This window comes from Bactrocera neohumeralis, chromosome 4 (genome assembly GCF_024586455.1).
Source record: "Bactrocera neohumeralis isolate Rockhampton chromosome 4, APGP_CSIRO_Bneo_wtdbg2-racon-allhic-juicebox.fasta_v2, whole genome shotgun sequence".
Classification (NCBI taxonomy): domain Eukaryota; kingdom Metazoa; phylum Arthropoda; class Insecta; order Diptera; family Tephritidae; genus Bactrocera; species Bactrocera neohumeralis.
The window spans coordinates 18,006,713-18,025,808 of NC_065921.1; the positions used below are offsets into that span (position 1 = coordinate 18,006,713).

Genomic DNA, 19,096 nt, shown 5'->3' on the forward strand with positions numbered 1-19,096 from the left:
CTTTCACAAGTTTTTGAATTTAAATTTGAAACAGGTGGCAACTCTTCATCAAAATATTTTTGACTGTAATGTTTTTACGTTTTTAAATTACAGTTACACAAATTATAATTCATTTCATATAAAAATGCTCAAGCAACCTTATAGCCTTTTTATTATAAACCAGCTGAGAATTAAAAAGGACAAAACAAGCAAAGAAAAGTACGGTTGGCAATATACTTGTGCTATCCTCTTATTACCACGTCTAAAAGGCTTCTTCATTAAAAAGCTTTCTTATAGCACGAATATGAATATTTAATCAGGAACTCTTTCCAGTTATAGCACATTTAGGTAATTTACTTCTTAAGTGAAATATGTGTTGTCAAGTCAAAAATTTTTCCAAGGCGGCCCTAGCACATTCTTATTCTCTTAAAAAATACCGCAAGTTTTAAAAATAGTAAATATATCTCCTCAGTTTTATTTTCCAATTTTAAACGCATAGTATATATCTGCTCCCTGTTTTGCCACCTGAGTCATAGTAATGAAATTGTCATAGTTTCCATATCTAGTTGTAACAAAAGCGCCAAAATTCCACACTCAAAACTCAATTGCTGCGCACAAAATTCACAAATTGTGCAACTGCATTGCGGTAAATATACATAATTGCAACCTTTGTCATGCCAAAACTGTTCGATAACATTTGCATACGCTTGAGTGTATGGAACCGTGAGAGAGGTTGCAACCTACAGCAGCTTTGAAATGTTAATTGAGTTGAAATCACCCATTACCTGGCCATTTCGGCATTCATTTGATATTCACATTGTAGAATACATACATACAAATTAAAATATTTTAATATTTAGGCAAACTTTGAGAATGCAGTTGACTGTAGAGCGAATAAAGTCTGTGCACTGCTTTCAAAGTAAACAGAGCCGCACAAAATGTTATCAGTAGATATTTATCCTCTACTACTTAATAACGATATGTTTGACATAAAAATATTTTATTTTTAAACTATAAATCTGCGTGTGAAAGTATTATGCATAAACAAATAATTTCGTTTACGATAACTGCGGGTTGAAGGAAAAACTTGGCTTGATAATGAGTTTCCGTCACTGCCCAAGGAAAATCAATCATCAAGGATTGCTATCTTAAGTTTAGACGTGCTGAAATGAGCACCGTAGACGGTGAACGTAGTGGATGCCCAAAAGAGATTGTTACCGACGAAAATTCCAAAAAATAATTTTAGATGATCGTAAACTAAAGTGGTTCGAGGTGGCAGACAGTACAAAGATATCAACTGAACGTGTACATCATATCCATCACGAATAGTTGATATGAGAAAGCTCAAAGTGGATACGGCACGACCCGAGTTTTTCATCGATATGTGACAATGACTGATACATGGCTCCATCATTTAACTCCGAAATCCAATCAACAATCATTTGAGTGGACTGCATACAATGAACTCGCTCCAAAGCGTAGAAAAAAAGAACAGTCGGCAGCAAAGTTTATGGTGTCTCTATTTTGGGATTCCCATAGAATAATTTTTATTGACTACCTTTAAAAAAGCACTATCTGTTGAATATTACTTAGTATTTTTAGACCATTCGAAGGACGAAACTGCCGAAAAACGGCTGCATTTAAAGAAAAAGAAACTGCTGTTTCATTAAGAAATTGGCTTTCGGATTTCTTCCACTCTCACCGTATTCTATAGATCTGGCCTCCATCGACTTTTTCCTGTTATCAGATCGCAAGATAATTGCCAAAACATCTGTTTTACTATGGTAGGCCGGGGACTTTTCAATTGACCTGTTTTATAGAAATACACATTTCAATATTTTAAAAACATTTTAAAAAGCTATAAGGTTTATTAAGGCGAAAGACAACTAATTTTAAGTATTACTTAGGTGAAACGAATAAATAGATCTTCGAAATAAAGAGACTGGAATGCAAATTAATAGAGTTTAGCAAAAAGAAATCCATTCGATCGTTTTTGCAATATTTGGAACATTTTACTTAGCATTGTTTAAGTTTCCGAGAAAATTTCATAACTCTCAGAGAAACCCTATTGCCGACTTGACAGCCCTTGACTGGATAAAAAAATCAGGCTCCGTTCCGGTTAGGCAGACCCGACTATCGTGGAAAAGGTTTCAGAGAAACCCTCGTCATTTTTGGAAGAAAAACTAACACAGTCGATTTCCGCAACCTACTGTTGAGTCCTAAATTATAAACGCTTGGCAAAATCAGATGATAATAACAGATGTGGATTTATAAGAACCGTGTCGCCAAGCTCCCAAAGCTTCTGACAAGCCGCTACGATGTCTATGATCTGGCGCTGTCTTGATACAACCCAATTCCTCTCCTTTAGACGTTCAAAATTCTCAGCGCAATTTCAATTTAAGTGTTTGGTTGTAGAAGAGAATCTCATATTAGATGTTTCCTTGCCAATCCCACAAAGCACACAACAAAAGCTTCCTGACTATCAACACTGACTTGGCTGCCGTTTGGGCCGGTCTACGGCGATTTGACCGCTATCATTTACGCTTGACGTTGTCGCAAGTGACACCTTTTTCATCATCAGTAACCAACCGCTTAAGCAATGGATCGATTTTCTTGCGATTGAGCAACGATTCGCATATTGCAATTCGGTCTCGATGATTTCCATTGTCTTATCGATATTTTCCTCATTGAAAAATTAGCTTTGAGAAAAGAATTTAACCGCACACACCTACAAAGAATATGCGGTAGAAACACTCAAATCTGTATTACAAATCCAACGCCCGCGAATGGGCAATTACACTAAATATAATTTCGCAATCTACTATAATAAGCGGGTAAGACCCACTTACAGAAAGTAAAATGGAAACGAGAATTGAAAATAATGCAATTCGGTTTTTGGTACGCTTTTAAGCAACTTGATTACTTTAAATTGAATTTCACAAAGTTTTCATTTCAATATATAACGCTATTTTTTTTCTTGCTTCTTTCGCAGGACATTGACTACGATGGCTTTCGCTGCTTTCTCGATGCCTTTCTCGACTGCGAGACACCAGTCGACTTGGCCAAACATCTATTCGTTTCCTTCCTCAAGCCGAACGTCACACAGTCGCAGCTGCATGGCAAGGCGCTCAATCAGATGGCAGCCATTAGCAGTACGACGGCGTGTGCGGCCGTCACATCGCACACGAAGGGTGAGTCAGAGTCAAAGTGTAGGAGTGGCAGCAACACACTGCAGGCGTGTGCACGAAAAGTGAAAGCGCAGCAATGGCCACTGACTATTGCAAAAGTGTCACTTTAAATTGGCTGCAATAAATATATTTTCTATTCCGCATTTAATACCATTCCTTTTGCTTTCTTCTATTCTCTCTTTCCGTTTCTTTTTTTTTATTGTGTTTGGTCAATCAAGGCTCCATACCGAATATCAGCAGTATTGCTGAAATTGCAGCGCCGGCGGCAAGCGAAGCGCGTCACACCTTCGTGGAGAAGATTCATGGCATCACCGATAAGCTGCACTCATTGAGCGGCCATTTGACACATGATCCCAGCAAGACGGGTGAGTCACTGCAACGAATGAACAATTTTTGTTTAAATATTATACTTTTTGATGATATTTTCTTCGTGAAATTCAATTTCGCTTATTGTCACATCTTTATTTCAATAATCTTTTTTCTCGGTGTTACTTTCTCGCCATTGCAGGCAGCGTACATCCGATGGTAACTGTTACGCCCAGTCCGCTTGCGAGTGGCCCGTCCATATTCCAGAGCAGCGCTGCGGCGCGCCGTTCCGTCGACTCGAGTCCATCGCATTCGCAAGCGAATCATTCACAGATGTCACGTAACTCATCAAAGAAGAGCAACAATTCGGTTAATTGCAAAATCGATAGTGAGTATAGATATTTATCTACATATGTATGCACTTAACAGGTTATAAATTTATGTGCATAAATACCGTTAACTTTTTAAAATGTTGTTGAATGAGTACCCAACCAATTTAGTTGGAGAGAACTAACTTGACTGAACAATTTTACAAAATGCATAATAATTTTTTCCACTGAAATCCGATTAAGGCCCAACGATCCTATGAAAATTGTGTCTCATTTGTGACTGGACAATTCATTAATCTAAAATGATTCTCGCAATCTAGTTAGTTGACAGCTGAAATTGGTCAAAAATCTTCCTTGAAAGCTTTCTGACCAAGATATGTCCCATAGGTGGCGCTGCGGTCAGAAAATTCTAAACTACACGTCCACCATCTTTAACTAATAATGAAATACTGGTTATGTTTAAGCAATAAATATGACCGAAATACCGTATAAAATTGAGTGAAGGCTTTTTAAAAGTGTAACACATTCACTCAGGTGTGTTTTCGAGAATATTAAGGGGGTACACCTAGAGTGACGTCATAAAAGAAAGTTACAGGCTAACTCCGAGAGCTCTAAAAAAGGCCTATACTTCTGCAGATATGAAAGTTAGAACATTTGTCTTCTAGTGAATATTGTCCGTAGGAGGAAAACGCATTGATAAGTTATTCTAAAGAGTAATCTATTTAGAGGTTACCTACTTAAAAAAAATACACAGGTACTTCAAATTTAATTCTCCATTCTCCATGTTTAGTTATTATTCGAAAAAACATTCTTGGGCATCTCTGTTTTAAAGATTATTTCTTTCAAATGTTGGCCGCGGGTACGTCTCAGATGGTCTATCCGTTGAGTCCAATTTTCGATGACTCGTTCGAGTATTTCGACAGCTACCTGTTGAATGACACCCGTGATGTTTTGCTGAAAGACCTGAATCGAAGCGGGAGTGTTCGCATAAACTTTAGATTTTACATATTCCCACAGGAAAAACTCTAACAGTCTGATATCACACTATCATGAGATCCATTGATTTGATTGTGGCACGTTCTACTGGGACCATATCACTGGTATTTTTTTAACATGTAGTTTTCAAAGAGGTAATACTTTTTTCGGAGTCGCTTTTTTGGCAGCTGTTGCTTACTTTATATCCAATTTGAGCCAATCTATTTTAAATAATATTTTGGGGAAGGATCTGCTCTGCGGGCTTACAAAATCCAACTCGTGTATGAATTGAAGCAGAACGGACATCAAGGGTGTCACAGCTTCAGTAACTGAGGCCAAAATGAGATGGCCACCGATTCCAATTTTTACAAGAAAGCTCTGTTGAGCTCACTTTTGTTTGGAAACTTTGATAAACAAATTGTCGCTTTCGGAGTAGTATAATTCTCAAGCCATTGTTGAGACGCTCTAGCATCCTCAAAAAGTAACTGTTTGTAGTCTACTATGGGCAGTGGGAATCATTGGTCCATATTTCTTCGAAAATTAAGCCAGTCACGATATTACAGTTCATGGGGAACGCTTTAAAGCCACGAGTAATGAAACTTTCGTGCCTGAATTGGAGGATATTGACACTTGGTTCAAGCAAGATAGCGCTACATGAAAAATCTCAAACCAAACAACAACCAAATTGCTGCAAAAAGTGGTGGGCTGGATTTTAGTTCAGCCAACCTCGGACGTCACATGTACAGAATAATTTTTAAAACATAATATAAAATCCTTAATGCTAAATTTTTGGCGCTTTATTTCTTTTTGAAAATCACATATCTAAAAAAGCACCCTTTAGAACTATGACATTCGGTATTAATGTGAAGAGCAAAGATGTCGGGAATTGAAAAAAATACTATTCCCCATTTTCCGTCATTCAATGTAATCTTTACTGGAAGCAAGAAGCTTGGGTGGTCTCTTCGGCAGTTAAAGCTATTTGCTTTATCTAGAGCACCTCTTCTCTTCGCCCATCCGTTTGAAACCCAAACTCAAGAGTCAGAGTGCCACAAATGAATGAAAATATAATAAATTTAATACTCTCTGAGCAACTTTGCTTTTTTCTAGCTCTTTCTCTCTGCTATTTACAATGTCACAAGTTTCAAAATTCAGTTCAAAATCTTAAGTTTTTATTTTCACAACATTTCCATTCCACAATTTTTGATTCATTTATTTTATAGAATGAGATATTGCTAAAACGAAGGGACGATTTTAAATGCATACGAATCAAACGAGGTTTAGCAAATTCAGTTTCGGCAGCTGTTTTGAATCACCATTCACGCGTAGGCATGATGAAAGAGCCGAAACAGCGACGGCCACCACAACAACGGCCACCAGCACGACAGGCACATCGAGGCGGCGTCAACCACGTAATTGTGATCATGCGCGACTGGGGCTCTCTTGTGAACCGGTCAAGCTGAATGTCTACGATATATTACGAATCAATGAGCTCTCCTCTTACATCGGCCTCGGTGTCTTTCATTCGGGTGTCGAATTGTATGGCACCGAATTCGCTTATGGTGGCCATCAATTTCCGTTCACGGGTATTTTTGAAATGTTGCCACGTGATTATGCGGATCTGGGTCCGAATTTTCAATTTCGCCAAACGGTGCAATTGGGCTGCACACAATTCACCAACGAGCAGGTGTATCAGATTGTCGAGGAGCTGGGTCAGAAATTCACTGGCAATTCATATCATTTGATACACAATAATTGCAATCACTTCTGTGATTATATGTCGCAATTTTTGTGTGGCAAGGGCATACCCGGTTGGGTGAATCGTTTGGCAACAATTAGCGGTTATGTGCCATTCTTGCAACGCTTATTGCCACGCGATTGGCTGACGCCGCGTAGTACGCTGCACGAGAGTGTTACCATATTGGATAACAGTAATGCGACTTCTTATGCGAATGTGTTGAATAAAGAGAAATGAATTTCATACAATTTGATGAGGTTTTTATTTGATTAAAGAAGAGAGAGAGAAACGAGTGAGAGTGATAGAAGTAAGTTGAATGATGTTATGAGAGTTAGAGCGGTTGATTGATCACCATTTCAAATTTGATTTTGAAATTTTCGTCTACTCATACTAACACTTACTTCCACAAGTACCGTCAATGTTGACTTGGAAAGCTGCACAAATTTTAGTGAAATTATGACTGAGTCTAAATTCATTATTATGGTGTGTAGGTCATTTTATGGAGTCTCAGTTGTTATGTATGTCAATAGTTTTCGACAAACAATGCCAGTTTTATTAAAATAGGAAAATTCACAAGAAAACTGCATAAAAGCTTTGTTTTAACTGCTTGATTACATAATTACATTATGATTACCGTTTACTGTAATTGTAATTAAATAGAAATCTACACAATTTCTCGGTTGTACTGAAAATTTAACGATTACTGTTGACAATCACAATCTTAGTAATGGTAATTCAAATTTTAATGATTACAATTACTCAATTACTCAATTGTAATCAATAAATAATTTAACATTAACATCATATACTTATAATAGTTTGCGCTTCTTTCACTTTATGTGTGTGTATGCGATTTAAATACTTGTAATGTAATATTTATGACTGTGATTACTGTAATCATTACCAAAATTCTCGTAGACTAAAATATCATTATTTTATATGTTTCAGTATACGTAATTGTAAATTTTAGGAATGAAAACTTTTGTTATTCGTAATGGAATTACTCATGATTACTATTACTATAAACATTGCCGAAGATTTCAAAGAATATCCTTTTATTTTTTAATTTCACTCTGCAATTATTATTTTTTGAATCAAAATTTTAAGTACTGGTAATGGCATTACTCGTAATTACCATTACAGTAATGATTACTACTAAAAATTTCTATTTGTTAAAATTTTTCGTACTTGTTGATTTTCGTGACAAAAATTTAAGTACTTGTAATCGTATTTTCCATTACTACTTTGATAATTACCACAAAATTTGGTAGATTAAAATAACTTTTTATTATAAGTTACAGTTTTCGTAATTGTTAAATTTGTGTTCTTGATTACAATTGCAGTAATCATTACCAAAACTTTTGTATATTAAAATATTAATTTCTAATAAGTTTAAATTTTTGGGATTAGAATTCAAACAAACTTTTTTTCATGATTATGTTTACAGGACTCATAATTACAAAATTTCAAAATTTCGTAAATATACGCTTTTAATGTAAAGTATTAGTAATCATTGCATGAATTTCTGTAGTTGTTTTTTATTCAATTTTACAGTAATGGCAACATTACATTTATCATTTGACAAAACTAATCTTTCAGTCTTTATTTTACTATACGTAGTATCATCAGAGTTGTAAGTACATCATTACAAACGAGTTTACAGAATTGTAATGTCCAATTACTTTGCCAGCTTAATGACATTTACTTGTAATATTCAAGTACGGAGACAATCAAGCAGTCTCATTACAATATCTCACCACGTTATTAAAACTTCACTTGAGGCATGAATATCATTATAAAAAAGGTCAAGGATTTTCAACTTGACTTTATTTCACAGCAATTTATTTATAATGTAATTTTACTAGAGAGACACACTAAGCACACTCGCTTATTTGTATAGTGATTACATTCGCTAAATTACTATGACAGTGTTTGCCTCCAGCTAGAAAAATCTAATTGGAGTATGTATGTATGTAGAGTTATTATCAACTACACTTCTGAGTCAATATAATCGTACCAAGGATTAAACCCACTCAACACTTGTCATAAGCCTCGGTTGGGATGGCTTTCAGTGACTTTAGCGAGCGTCATATTCACAGGACCACACCAGTAGTGAAGAATTTGATGAATGTAGGGTCCTCAGCCACGTTGTTAAGCATTTAAATTGCGATTTCTACTCGATGTCACCTGGATTTCAACTCATCTCGTCATATATATCCCTATATCTATCTCGCTTAGTTTTATGTGATGCATACAACCGTTAGGCGAACAAACCTATAATACTATATAGCAACATGTTGCAAGAGTATAAAAATGTCGGCTAAATAATTCACGTGCTGCCAATGAACACCGCCGACCAGCAATGGAGCCCCTAGCGAATGTACTGGTGTAAGACAAAAATGAAAACATGTATGTATATACGAATAATTTGCTATAATATTTATTCTATACATATATATTATGTACAAGTACATCATATGTACATATAATATAACACACAATATCTTGAAGCGCATAGTGTGAGAATGAAGCCGCTAGTGGTAGTATATGATGCGCGCGTTACTCATACGCCTAGTCGGCTCGGTCAGGCGGAAATGAAAATGACACACTACACACGTCGTACGCAACATGCCCGCATCCAGACGCACGGAAACAGGCGCTTGACAAACAGCGGTAATTTGATAAGCAGCACGCACAGACATGATGCCTTTGTAGCACGCGTGTTGCGTGTGTGTGTGTGCGGCACATCAATTTCAAATGCATAGCACTCTCTGGAGAGACACGTAGACAGAAAGTGGAATCCTGTTTATAACTGTATAATGTTTTTGCTCCTACGGACGTTTATGATGAAATTCAATTTCGTAGACATATTTGGTTGATAATATTTTTGGCAAAAAGCAGCGGCCTACACTTCTTTGGCGCCAGCACAGCGACTTCTCAGAATATTAGTGGCGTTAAAGCATGAACGATTTGAAGCATATTTATGTGTGAGCATATGTTTATGTATGTATGTCTGCTTTGTTGTGACATAATATCTGACTTGTACATGCTATATACAAGCGCGTTATCGTTGTGTACCGCATGTTGCCCGTGTAGGCGTGTCACATAAATGCTGTGACAAGTTATTGAAGTGAGCAAAAAATCGAAGCTGTCGCTAGATAGTTGACGCCAGTCAAAATCTTGAAGCATTAACGTTAAAAGCTCTGATGTAGACAAACAACATAAATCGCAGCTCAATCTAAATATACTTATATACACTGATTAATAACGAAATAGTTTTATTTTTCTATTAATTTTGCTGGCGAAACTATTTTTAGCTAAATTTTGTGTGTTAGTCTGTCATAATAAGTGAAGAACAAGAAAATATGGATGGATTTTGGCCGCTAATGGCGCGTTTTGATTATCATTCAAAAGAAGTTTATGACTTTTTATTTCAGACATTTATTTATAAAGTTTTTTTTGCTTTTAGCTGTTTTTCTACTTATATGGAATATAATGATATATGATATCAAATTTGGGAGTATATACCATATGATCAAATTTGAATCGGACTGCTCCATTTAAACTGGATAGGTATAACAAAATGATATAAATTTATTTCGTACTTCTTACAAACTTATTTTATGTTCGTGTGAGGTTTGGTCCGCTTATATTAATTAGTTGCAGTTTTTTCCATTTTCAATGGAATCCCTGCTAGGGATACGTTAAAAATATTGCGGAAGTGGTTTGGGAAGTCTACTTTATCACAAACACTAGTATTTTACTGTCATAAAGCGTTTAGTAAAGGTCGTGAAGTTAATGAAAATTTGCTTCATGGGAGTGGCCCGTCCGCCTCTGTTAATAACAATAACATCGAAAAAGTTAAACAGGTAGTGCTTCAAAATCGTCTTGTTGGCAGCAGAGAGATAGTAGATGAACTAAGCATCTCTTATAGATTGACTCAAAACATTTGCGTATGAAAATTGAAGAAATCAGAATATAACTCCCCTCACTCCTTATAAAACGATATTGGTGAAAACTACTAAAAGTGCAATAAATCAGTAACTAAATATAACTAACAGGCCTTATGTACCTGTAGGTACTTCCTCCCACTTTAACCTTTGCAACGTGAACTTAGCCCATTCTTACTTGTCTTGCTATCTCGAACAACTTCACTTTACGATCATCTAAAATAATTTTTTGGAATTTTTGATGTTTTCGTCGGTAACAGTCGCTTTTTAGCACCCACTGTAATAGGCAGAGACAGATGCCTGCGAACTGACACATGGAAAGAAAATAATGATCGATAATGCTAACAGATGCCAGACCAAAGTTTTGAGGTGATATTTGTCGAATGAGCGGCACGAAATAAACGGAATGAGAGTGAACAGATGACATATGACTGAGAAAAGATTGTATTAGCATATTAGGAAGAAAGCTCGACAGTTGAAAGGTTGCAAAAAACAACTAAGAATTCAAAATAATATACGACGGAATAAGTTAGCTTAGACTAATGAGCTCCTATGAGTAAAACAGTAATCATTGCATTGTGACAGCAGTTATATAGCTTCGTCTATTTATAATTACGGAAGTAAATATTGAGCTGAACAAACCTCATTGAAACTGTCTGTATAAAGAAACTGTAAAAAAACATGCCATAATTAAAGAAATAGGATTTCTCAGCGTGGTACAAATATTCGTTTCACCAACAAAGCACCGTGCACCGCTAAATAATGCCTTTCAAGCGCTGTAAGCCAACAAAGAAGGTCGATGGAAAACATAAAAATTTCATAGAACAAACGAGTGCAAAACACACCAAACATTTTTATCTGCTTTTCATCACTACGCTGCCATGCCAATCAGCGTATAATTTTTTGCCATGCCGCGCTTTGAATAATTTACAGCGCCGTCAATTTATTTTGCTTGTCCCTCGAGAAAGCCATTCGTTAAAAGCCAGCCTACTGCCAAGCACGACCGGCGGCAACATTAAGTCAGCGAAACGCAAGCCAAATGTCCTATCTCAACTACATTTTTAATGAACAACGCAAGGCAGCTAACAGTGGCGGCCGAAATGAACCTTTGCGCCCAGCAACCAACCGATAAGCCAAGGCTGCTCTAGCCGCTCAGTAGTGCTAATTATTTGCGCTTTTTGCACCGCTAGCCGCGCAAATATTTCTTTTATTTGCCTTTAAATAAATTTTGGTTGCAGTTGATTTTGGTTTGTGTTTCACTGTTTTCGTTTACTTTTTGTTTTTGCTCTTTGCATTAATAAGCCACACTCGAAATGCTATGCGTTGGTAAATATAGCGTAAAATTAATCCCGCCAATTAATTAGTTCAGCGTGAATAACAGAGTGAGTGAGGCAACTAGCCATTGCCTTTGGGGCTGAAGAGACTTGATTGCCACGGGCCGTTTGCCTTCGCAGCTCGTATATTTATGCGTATCAAAAACGGATAGTTGGCTGAATTGCAGAAAAAGTGAGTGATGTTTGTTTGTTGTTATTGTTTTAGCCATAAGCTAATTAGTGTGGCTTGCGCATTAATGCCAATTCACACGCAAACACTAAGCGCAAAGTGATGCGAGCGAGCGAGCGCGAGAGTAAACTGGAGTCAAGAGGCGCATAAGAAGGACTTATCTGCTGACTTGAATGCCATTCATCAACGATGTACACACGCACACACGCATATAAATGTAATGCTGTACGCTTTCTGCCAGTTGACAGGCACTTTTTCAACCTCAGCAGCCGTCAATGGAAGCGGTAAAGGCAACTGCAAACGTCAACTCCGGTGCAAACCCGAAAAAAAAGCAGGCAAAGAGTAAAAAAAGCAAAGTTCCAAGGAAAGTGCGGAGCGGAAAATGAAAAATTACAAAAGAAAAATTCTGGAAAAATCTTATCGACAACTTTGATGCTGGTGTTTGAAAGCGCAGTGCGAACTTTGAAACTGTTATGTATGTGTGGGGCATCAGAGCAAAGGTACAGCACTGCGTTGCATCGCAGTGTTGGTGTTTCAAAAAATAATTACCATTAGTTGGGGAAAAAGTATGCGCAAGTGTAAGTAATTTTCAAATGAAGGCGATTATGCTGACAAACGATCGACAGAGTTCGCAAGTGCTTAATGAATTTTACACTTTTCGCGTTAACTGCTCGGAAAATTATACCCACACGCACTTAACTCACACCAAGCAGATGAAGGAGATTAAAAAAATTACCTTATATCTAAGTATCTAAGTTAAATTTGAAAAGGGTATGGCGGATATTGCTTTATTTTTTTTTTTTTTTGACGTGAAATATTCCTACTGAGGTCTGCACAGACGAAAGCAATATTCTCCTAATTGTTAAATGTTTTAGGGTTGTCTTACATTGAAAAATTAAGAAATTATTTAAAAAAAATTTGATATTCAAACTATGGTTCGGTGTTAATAGAAGTAATAATTCAAAACTTGTTTAGGGTTGCCATATATTAAAAATATAGAAAGTTAATTTACAAAAAAAAACACTAATGCTTTCTAAACCGCTAAAATTCTAAAATTTTAATAGCAAAAATTCTTGAAGTTGCCATATTTTAAAAAAATTCAAAAATTTTTCTACAAAAAAAAAAAAAAATTTAGTACTATGGGCGTGCGTCGTTATCGTGCGACTTCTCAATCTACTACTAGAGGTAATAATTCGAGCTACAGAACTTAATCGCGCAGGTAAAATTCTTTATAAGAGTGTGCAGCTGCTGGCGTATGCCGATGATATTGATATCATCGGACTCAACACCCGCGCGGTTAGTTCTGCTTTCACCAGGCTGGGCAAGGAAGCACAGAAAATGGGTCTGGCAGTGAACGAGGCCAAGACGAAATATCTCCTATCATCAAACAAACAGTCGTCGCACTCACGACTTGGCTCTCACGTCACTGTTGACAGTCATAACTTTGAAGTCGTAGATAATTTCGTCTATCTTGGAACCAGAAGAAACGACACCACTAACAATGTCAGCCTGGAAATCCAACGCAGAATAACTCTTGCCAACAGGTGCTACTTCAGACTGATTGGGCAATTAGGAAGTAAGGTCCTCGACGAAGAAAGTCCAATCTTTAGAAGTTACTCATCATCCCCGTCCTACTATATGATGCATCGGCATGGACGATGACAACAGCTGATGAGTCGGCGTTACGAGTTTTCGAGAGAAAGGTTCTGCGGAAGATTTATGGTCCTTTGCGCATTGGCAACGGTGAATACCGCAGTCGATGGAACGATGAGCTGTACGAGATATACGGAGGCATTAACATAGTTCAGCGAATTAAGAGACAGCGGCTACGTTGGCTAGATCATGTCGTCCGATATATAAGCAAACGCTCCAGCTCTAAAATTATTTGACGCAGTACCCGCCGGGGGAAGCAGAGGAAGAGGAAGACCTCCACTCCGTTGGAAGGACCAGGTGGAGAAGGACCTGGCTACGCTTGGAATATCCAATTGGCGCCACCTTGCCATTTCTGCCAAATTATGTTTTAAATAAATTTCACAAAATTGTAAATACAACTAAATTTAGAAAATCACATTGCAAATAAAAAAATATAAAAATAAATAGTCTAGGGTTGCCATATATTTGAAGAATACTTATTAATATATAATATTGGAATTAAAAATAAGTACATAGCTGTAATTATGAATGAAAAAGAAATGGAACGCATTTTGTAAAATATATTTTAAGCAGGGTTAGCCACTGATATGCATTGGTAACCCTGAGCTAAGTTTTCGAATCAAACTAAATGTGGCTTTCAAGCATGGAACCGAAAAAAATTTATTGTGGAAAATAAACAAAAATTATCATTTTGTTTTGAATAACCTTGCCATTCTCCAAAAAATTACATTAAAACTCGTGCTGACCCCCACATTACGCTCTTAACAGTAGCACAGCACTTGTGGTTGTATATTTTCATGCAATTCTAATTTGGCTAATCGTAAATTTGCGTTAACTTAGCCAAAACAAAACTCGCATTAGCTCGTTGCCTCCCTTCCACGCTTTAAACTCACTGCCTCAAAAAAACAATAAGCAACACAAATTTCCAAGCCCAACAATAACAAACACTAGTTGCCTCAAACTCATGTGGATGCTGGCCCACTGAATATTTTATTATCCCTTTCATGCGTGTGGGAGCGAAACTGGCAACAACAATTAGCTGCAACTTTAATTATAGTGGGCACAAAGTGGCATGCGAAATTTTCGTTCCAAAATGTCCGTAGGAGCAGAACTAGCAACAAAAAACACCACCAAAACATTGCAAAGTTTCTAATGACCCACAATGCGTAAAAATATATGGCAAGTGCGTCGTAAAGTATATTTTTTTGTTATAAACTCTGGAATGTTCTGGTTAGCACTCCCTTCTTTTCTGGTCAAAAGTGAAATGGGCTGTTAGAAAAATTTTACTGGAAAACTATAAACTTGAAATTACACTAATTAGATGTGGAGAGCCATTTCGTCATAAATATGAGATAGTTCGGATGAAGAGCGTGATCGGAATGTTTTAGATGTTGTTAGTTCCTGATCCTGATTTTGACAAGAAAATATTGTTTACCGAGGAAGTTCACTTTTGAATGAATGATACGATAATAAAAAAAACATTTAACATTTGGAGTGTTTACTACTATGAGCAAGAGATAGGGAAAAAAATTGAAAAATGGTTTTTTGGCAGACATTTTTACAAAAAAATTAAAATTTTAGTGAAAGTTTCGCGACATTTTTTTTTTTCAAATAATTGTAATCGAAAAAACATCTTCCGTTCAAGTCTTTAAGATATGTATCTCAAAGACCTGTGTAAAGTTTCATAAAGATCGATTGAGTAGTTCTCGAGAAATCTTGCCAACCGACTTCAAAAACATAGTTTCGAGGAAAACACGTTTAAAGACAGCCTAGCCTAGCCTCGAGCGGAAAAGTTCTCAAGGTGAAACTGAAACTATTACTCGTATCAACTGGAAAATTTACGATAATATTCTAGAGATATTGCAGAATTTAATAAGACAATAAAAGATTTCGAGTTTTTGAAACCCGTAAACCCATTTAATTCCTTAAAGACAGAGAAAATCATTGTTCAATATTTCTTCAAAAATGTGCTGATCACAATGTTATAGTCAATGAGGAACACTAAAGAGCTATGATTAATGACTTTTCGTGCTTGAGTTTACTGAATATTGATGTGGTCGAACTTAAGTTAAAACTAAATAGCGGTGGAGCCAGTAAAACAATAAATTTATTCAAGGAAACAGTTCGTGAATTGGTTCCTCTGTCGTGGTATACAAGAATATCCGCTTAAGCGATACCCATTTTCAATCTTAAAGTCTTATTTTAGCGTTGCTAAAGTTATTTTTCAAAGTTAATATAATAAACCTATTCTTTACTGGAAATTCTTTACAGACCAAAAGACCTAATCATATTCTTAGAGAGCTAGGATATTAATAACATAAAGAAAATATTTTTCTAAATTTAAATCTAAAATTTTAGACAATATAAATTCAATTAGATATACCATAAACGAAAAAGATTCGGTGCATAAACAATGAGTGTGTTCCAAACAGGTATTGTGTTAAATAATTAGGTATTTTATATCATGGATATATTCAATGCTTTAGATGTGTTTTTTTTTAATCATATTCCATTATGAAGTCTTCAAACTTTAATTACACTTTACTCTATTTAATAAGAAAATCACGATTTAGTTCTGCACTGTGTAAAGAACATCATAATACATACATATTTATGTATGAGCCTTGTTGCCTATTCATAATTTCAATATTCATACCGATATAGGTATAAATATTTTCACCCATCTCCGGTTTTTTTTTGCGTCTGAGCGGCATACATAGATTTGAGAATGAATGTTCAAAGCTTAGTAACGCATGGACACAAGGAAGTTCTCATGCCTACAAAATTTATTTTCAAACCTCTTTTCCCTCAGCACACTATGAAAAAATTGCTAATGTGTGTGCGTATTTACTCAATGTGTATATGTATGTGACTGAGAGCCAAGTCAACGAAATTACTTTGTCAAAATAGGTTTACTTACTCCTTACTTAGACGCCTTACAGGCATTTACTTAAAGAGTTCATACACTTACGGACATTTCACCTAGACATTCACCTTTGTAGCCACCACACCCTCACTCTGTGATGACTGTTAATAAATACGCGCATAGGATAACCCAGTAATACGCAGCCGGAAGTAATATTAAGTTAATATGCTCGCCATAAATATGGAAGAGTTTATATAACATATTTTTATTTGAGAGTGTGAGCACATAAAAGCAACAAACATAAATAAATAAATAAGTAAGAAATGTGTGTTAAGTTGGAAACAAAATTTATATGCATGTGTAAGAACATATTTGAAGAAAAGTTGCATAAATGAATAATGGGAAAACATATCGGAAAACGATATTTTAGGGAGAAAAATAAGTATATTTTCCCCAACGTAGCAGCAGGCAAGCTAAGCAATAAATATATACAAAGTCATGAATAAGAAAGAGAAAGTTAACAGCAAACACACAAGCACATATTCTTCGACCCTTCCACTAAAATACTTTATTCTTAAGTTGCCTCATCATCTTCAAAAGAATGTAAGCCATCACGCACTAAATAAGTCACAAAGTTTTTTGGAAGCAAGCAGGAAGTACATGTATTTACTAATATAACAGGAAGTATTTACCTGTAAGAGGATGTTTCCAAAACAAACGTAATCGATAAAGGATGTACGCAGGTATTTATATGACTATAAGTATGGCATAGTGGCGGAAAACAGCGCTTTCTACTTAGGAGGATGTGCTTAAGAGTATGAGCATGAATTTATTTACAACATATATAAATGTTTATGTGATTTTATATACCAGTAGAGCACTATGTATCTTTGTTAATAAAACAGTTTTCTTTAAAATCATAATTCTTACTACATACTCCTTTCGGAGCTATGTGCTACTTTTTAGGCCTTTTCAGTCAACATTTTATGAGAGAGTTAAAATAGCCTTTTTCACAATAAAGATGATTGAAAAATGAATTAATTGAGAAAAAGTTATATTTACATATCAAAATGATGTCGTGAAGTTTGTACATCTTATAGTCTTTCCAATTACCAAAAGTTGATTGGTGTCAAAATCCATGACTTCAGAGGATCGCTGCGCTATGCATAATGGGAGCTTTAAGAACAACTCCAATGGCGGCTCTTGAACAATTGTTGTTCGAGAGCAAGTGTTTTTGATTGGTAAAAATTTTGCAAAGAGTGTCGAGAACGCATTGACAAGCAACCACGTCTAAGACTGCCATCAACATCAACTGATGATCAACACGTCAAAAGATAAAGGAATTAGTGCTTGATAATCAACGATTAACAGTCAGAGAGCCGAAGCTGAAAAACCACGTGAAAGCAGATCAAAAATCAGGGTTATGTTGACAGTTTTCTTTGATTATCGAGGTGTGGTGCACCTTCCGACCGATCAGACTGTCAACAAAGAATACAATATGAGTGTTATGGATCGTTTGCGCGAAGTTATTTGTAAAAAAGGTCGACAACCAATGGTTTCTGCAGGACGGTAATGCACTTTCGCATACTGCGTTGATTATTAGTCAGTTTTCTGCCTAATTTTCAACCAATATCGTGCCACAACCACCGTATTCGCCTGATTTTGCTGCGTGTGACTACTGGCTAATCAGCAAATTCAAACGACCGCTCCGGGGAAACCGTTTTGAGTCAATTGAAGACATTAAATGTGAAACTAAGAAATTGGCTTCAACAACTGTTTGGGAGATCGAAAAAAACGTTGGCACAAGTGTATTGGGGCCAAGGAGGATTACTTTGAGGGAGAGGACATAGATTTAGAAAAATAAGCTAAGAATTTTAGAATTATGAAAAAAGTCTTACTATTTTTTGCTCAGTGATGTATATTAAGCAGTGAATAACAGATAGCTTTTGACCTGGTTGTAATATATTTAATACTTCAAAAAAATTCGTAAAAACTAGTTTTGTTTATAAACTCAACTGCATGGCAACTTGATGATGATTTTGATTTGATAATTTATTATATTTTTTTTTTCATAACTAGAAACCACACTAGTGTGCCAACTGATCGGCAAAGGTTTCACTTTATACTTTTTTCTGTAGGATTTAAATAATTTATGCGCTAATTAATTGGTTAATTTCACAGAAGATATTTTTTCTAGCCAAAAGCGCATGCAACAAAATATCTCAACTGAAATTTCAGAAAATAGCAGTTCATTAATTGAGTATTACGGCACGAAAAAGCACTTTTTCCGCTTTCGAATCAATGAAAGGGCTAAACTTTTTCCGATTGCTCAATGGCGCATAACATTTTTCGTCCGTATCAATAGACTTTTTGTGGGCATTTGAAAGCAAATAAATTTAATTAAATGTTGACTATGATGAATTACAATTTGAAGCAAACACTAACAAATTGCGAAATGAAATGTAATTTTATATGGAAGCGAAGCGTTGATGAAACGATGAAATTGCAGCGCTGGGAGTGAGTGCGTTTGTCAATGAGTGGAGGGAGGCAAAAGAGTAGACTGACTGAGCAAATTAATGGCATGAGTTTTGTGTGTGGAGTGAAAGGCAGCG

The 19,096-nt window shown here is 36.0% G+C and overlaps 2 protein-coding genes across 2 annotated transcripts in view; both read left to right on the top strand.

Moving 5' to 3' along the window:
- LOC126756798 (diacylglycerol kinase 1) overlaps nt 1–19,096 on the top strand; it is a 197,720-nt gene that overhangs the window by 118,064 nt on the left and 60,560 nt on the right. Inside the window, exons 5-7 of the mRNA XM_050470188.1 lie at nt 2,972–3,170; nt 3,386–3,532; nt 3,676–3,861. Of these exons, the coding sequence (XP_050326145.1) occupies nt 2,972–3,170; nt 3,386–3,532; nt 3,676–3,861 (532 nt within the window). The remainder of the gene's footprint in view (nt 1–2,971; nt 3,171–3,385; nt 3,533–3,675; nt 3,862–19,096) is intronic.
- LOC126756837 (deubiquitinase DESI2-like) lies at nt 5,930–6,749 on the top strand. Its single transcript, XM_050470248.1, has one exon. The coding sequence runs from the start codon at nt 6,033–6,035 to the stop codon at nt 6,747–6,749; it is 717 nt and encodes a 238-aa protein (XP_050326205.1). The 5' UTR covers nt 5,930–6,032.

Excerpts from the sequence above, each read along its gene's own strand:
- LOC126756837 (XM_050470248.1), top strand. The coding sequence starts at position 6,033 with ATGCATACGAATCAAACGAGGTTTAGCAAATTCAGTTTCGGCAGCTGT.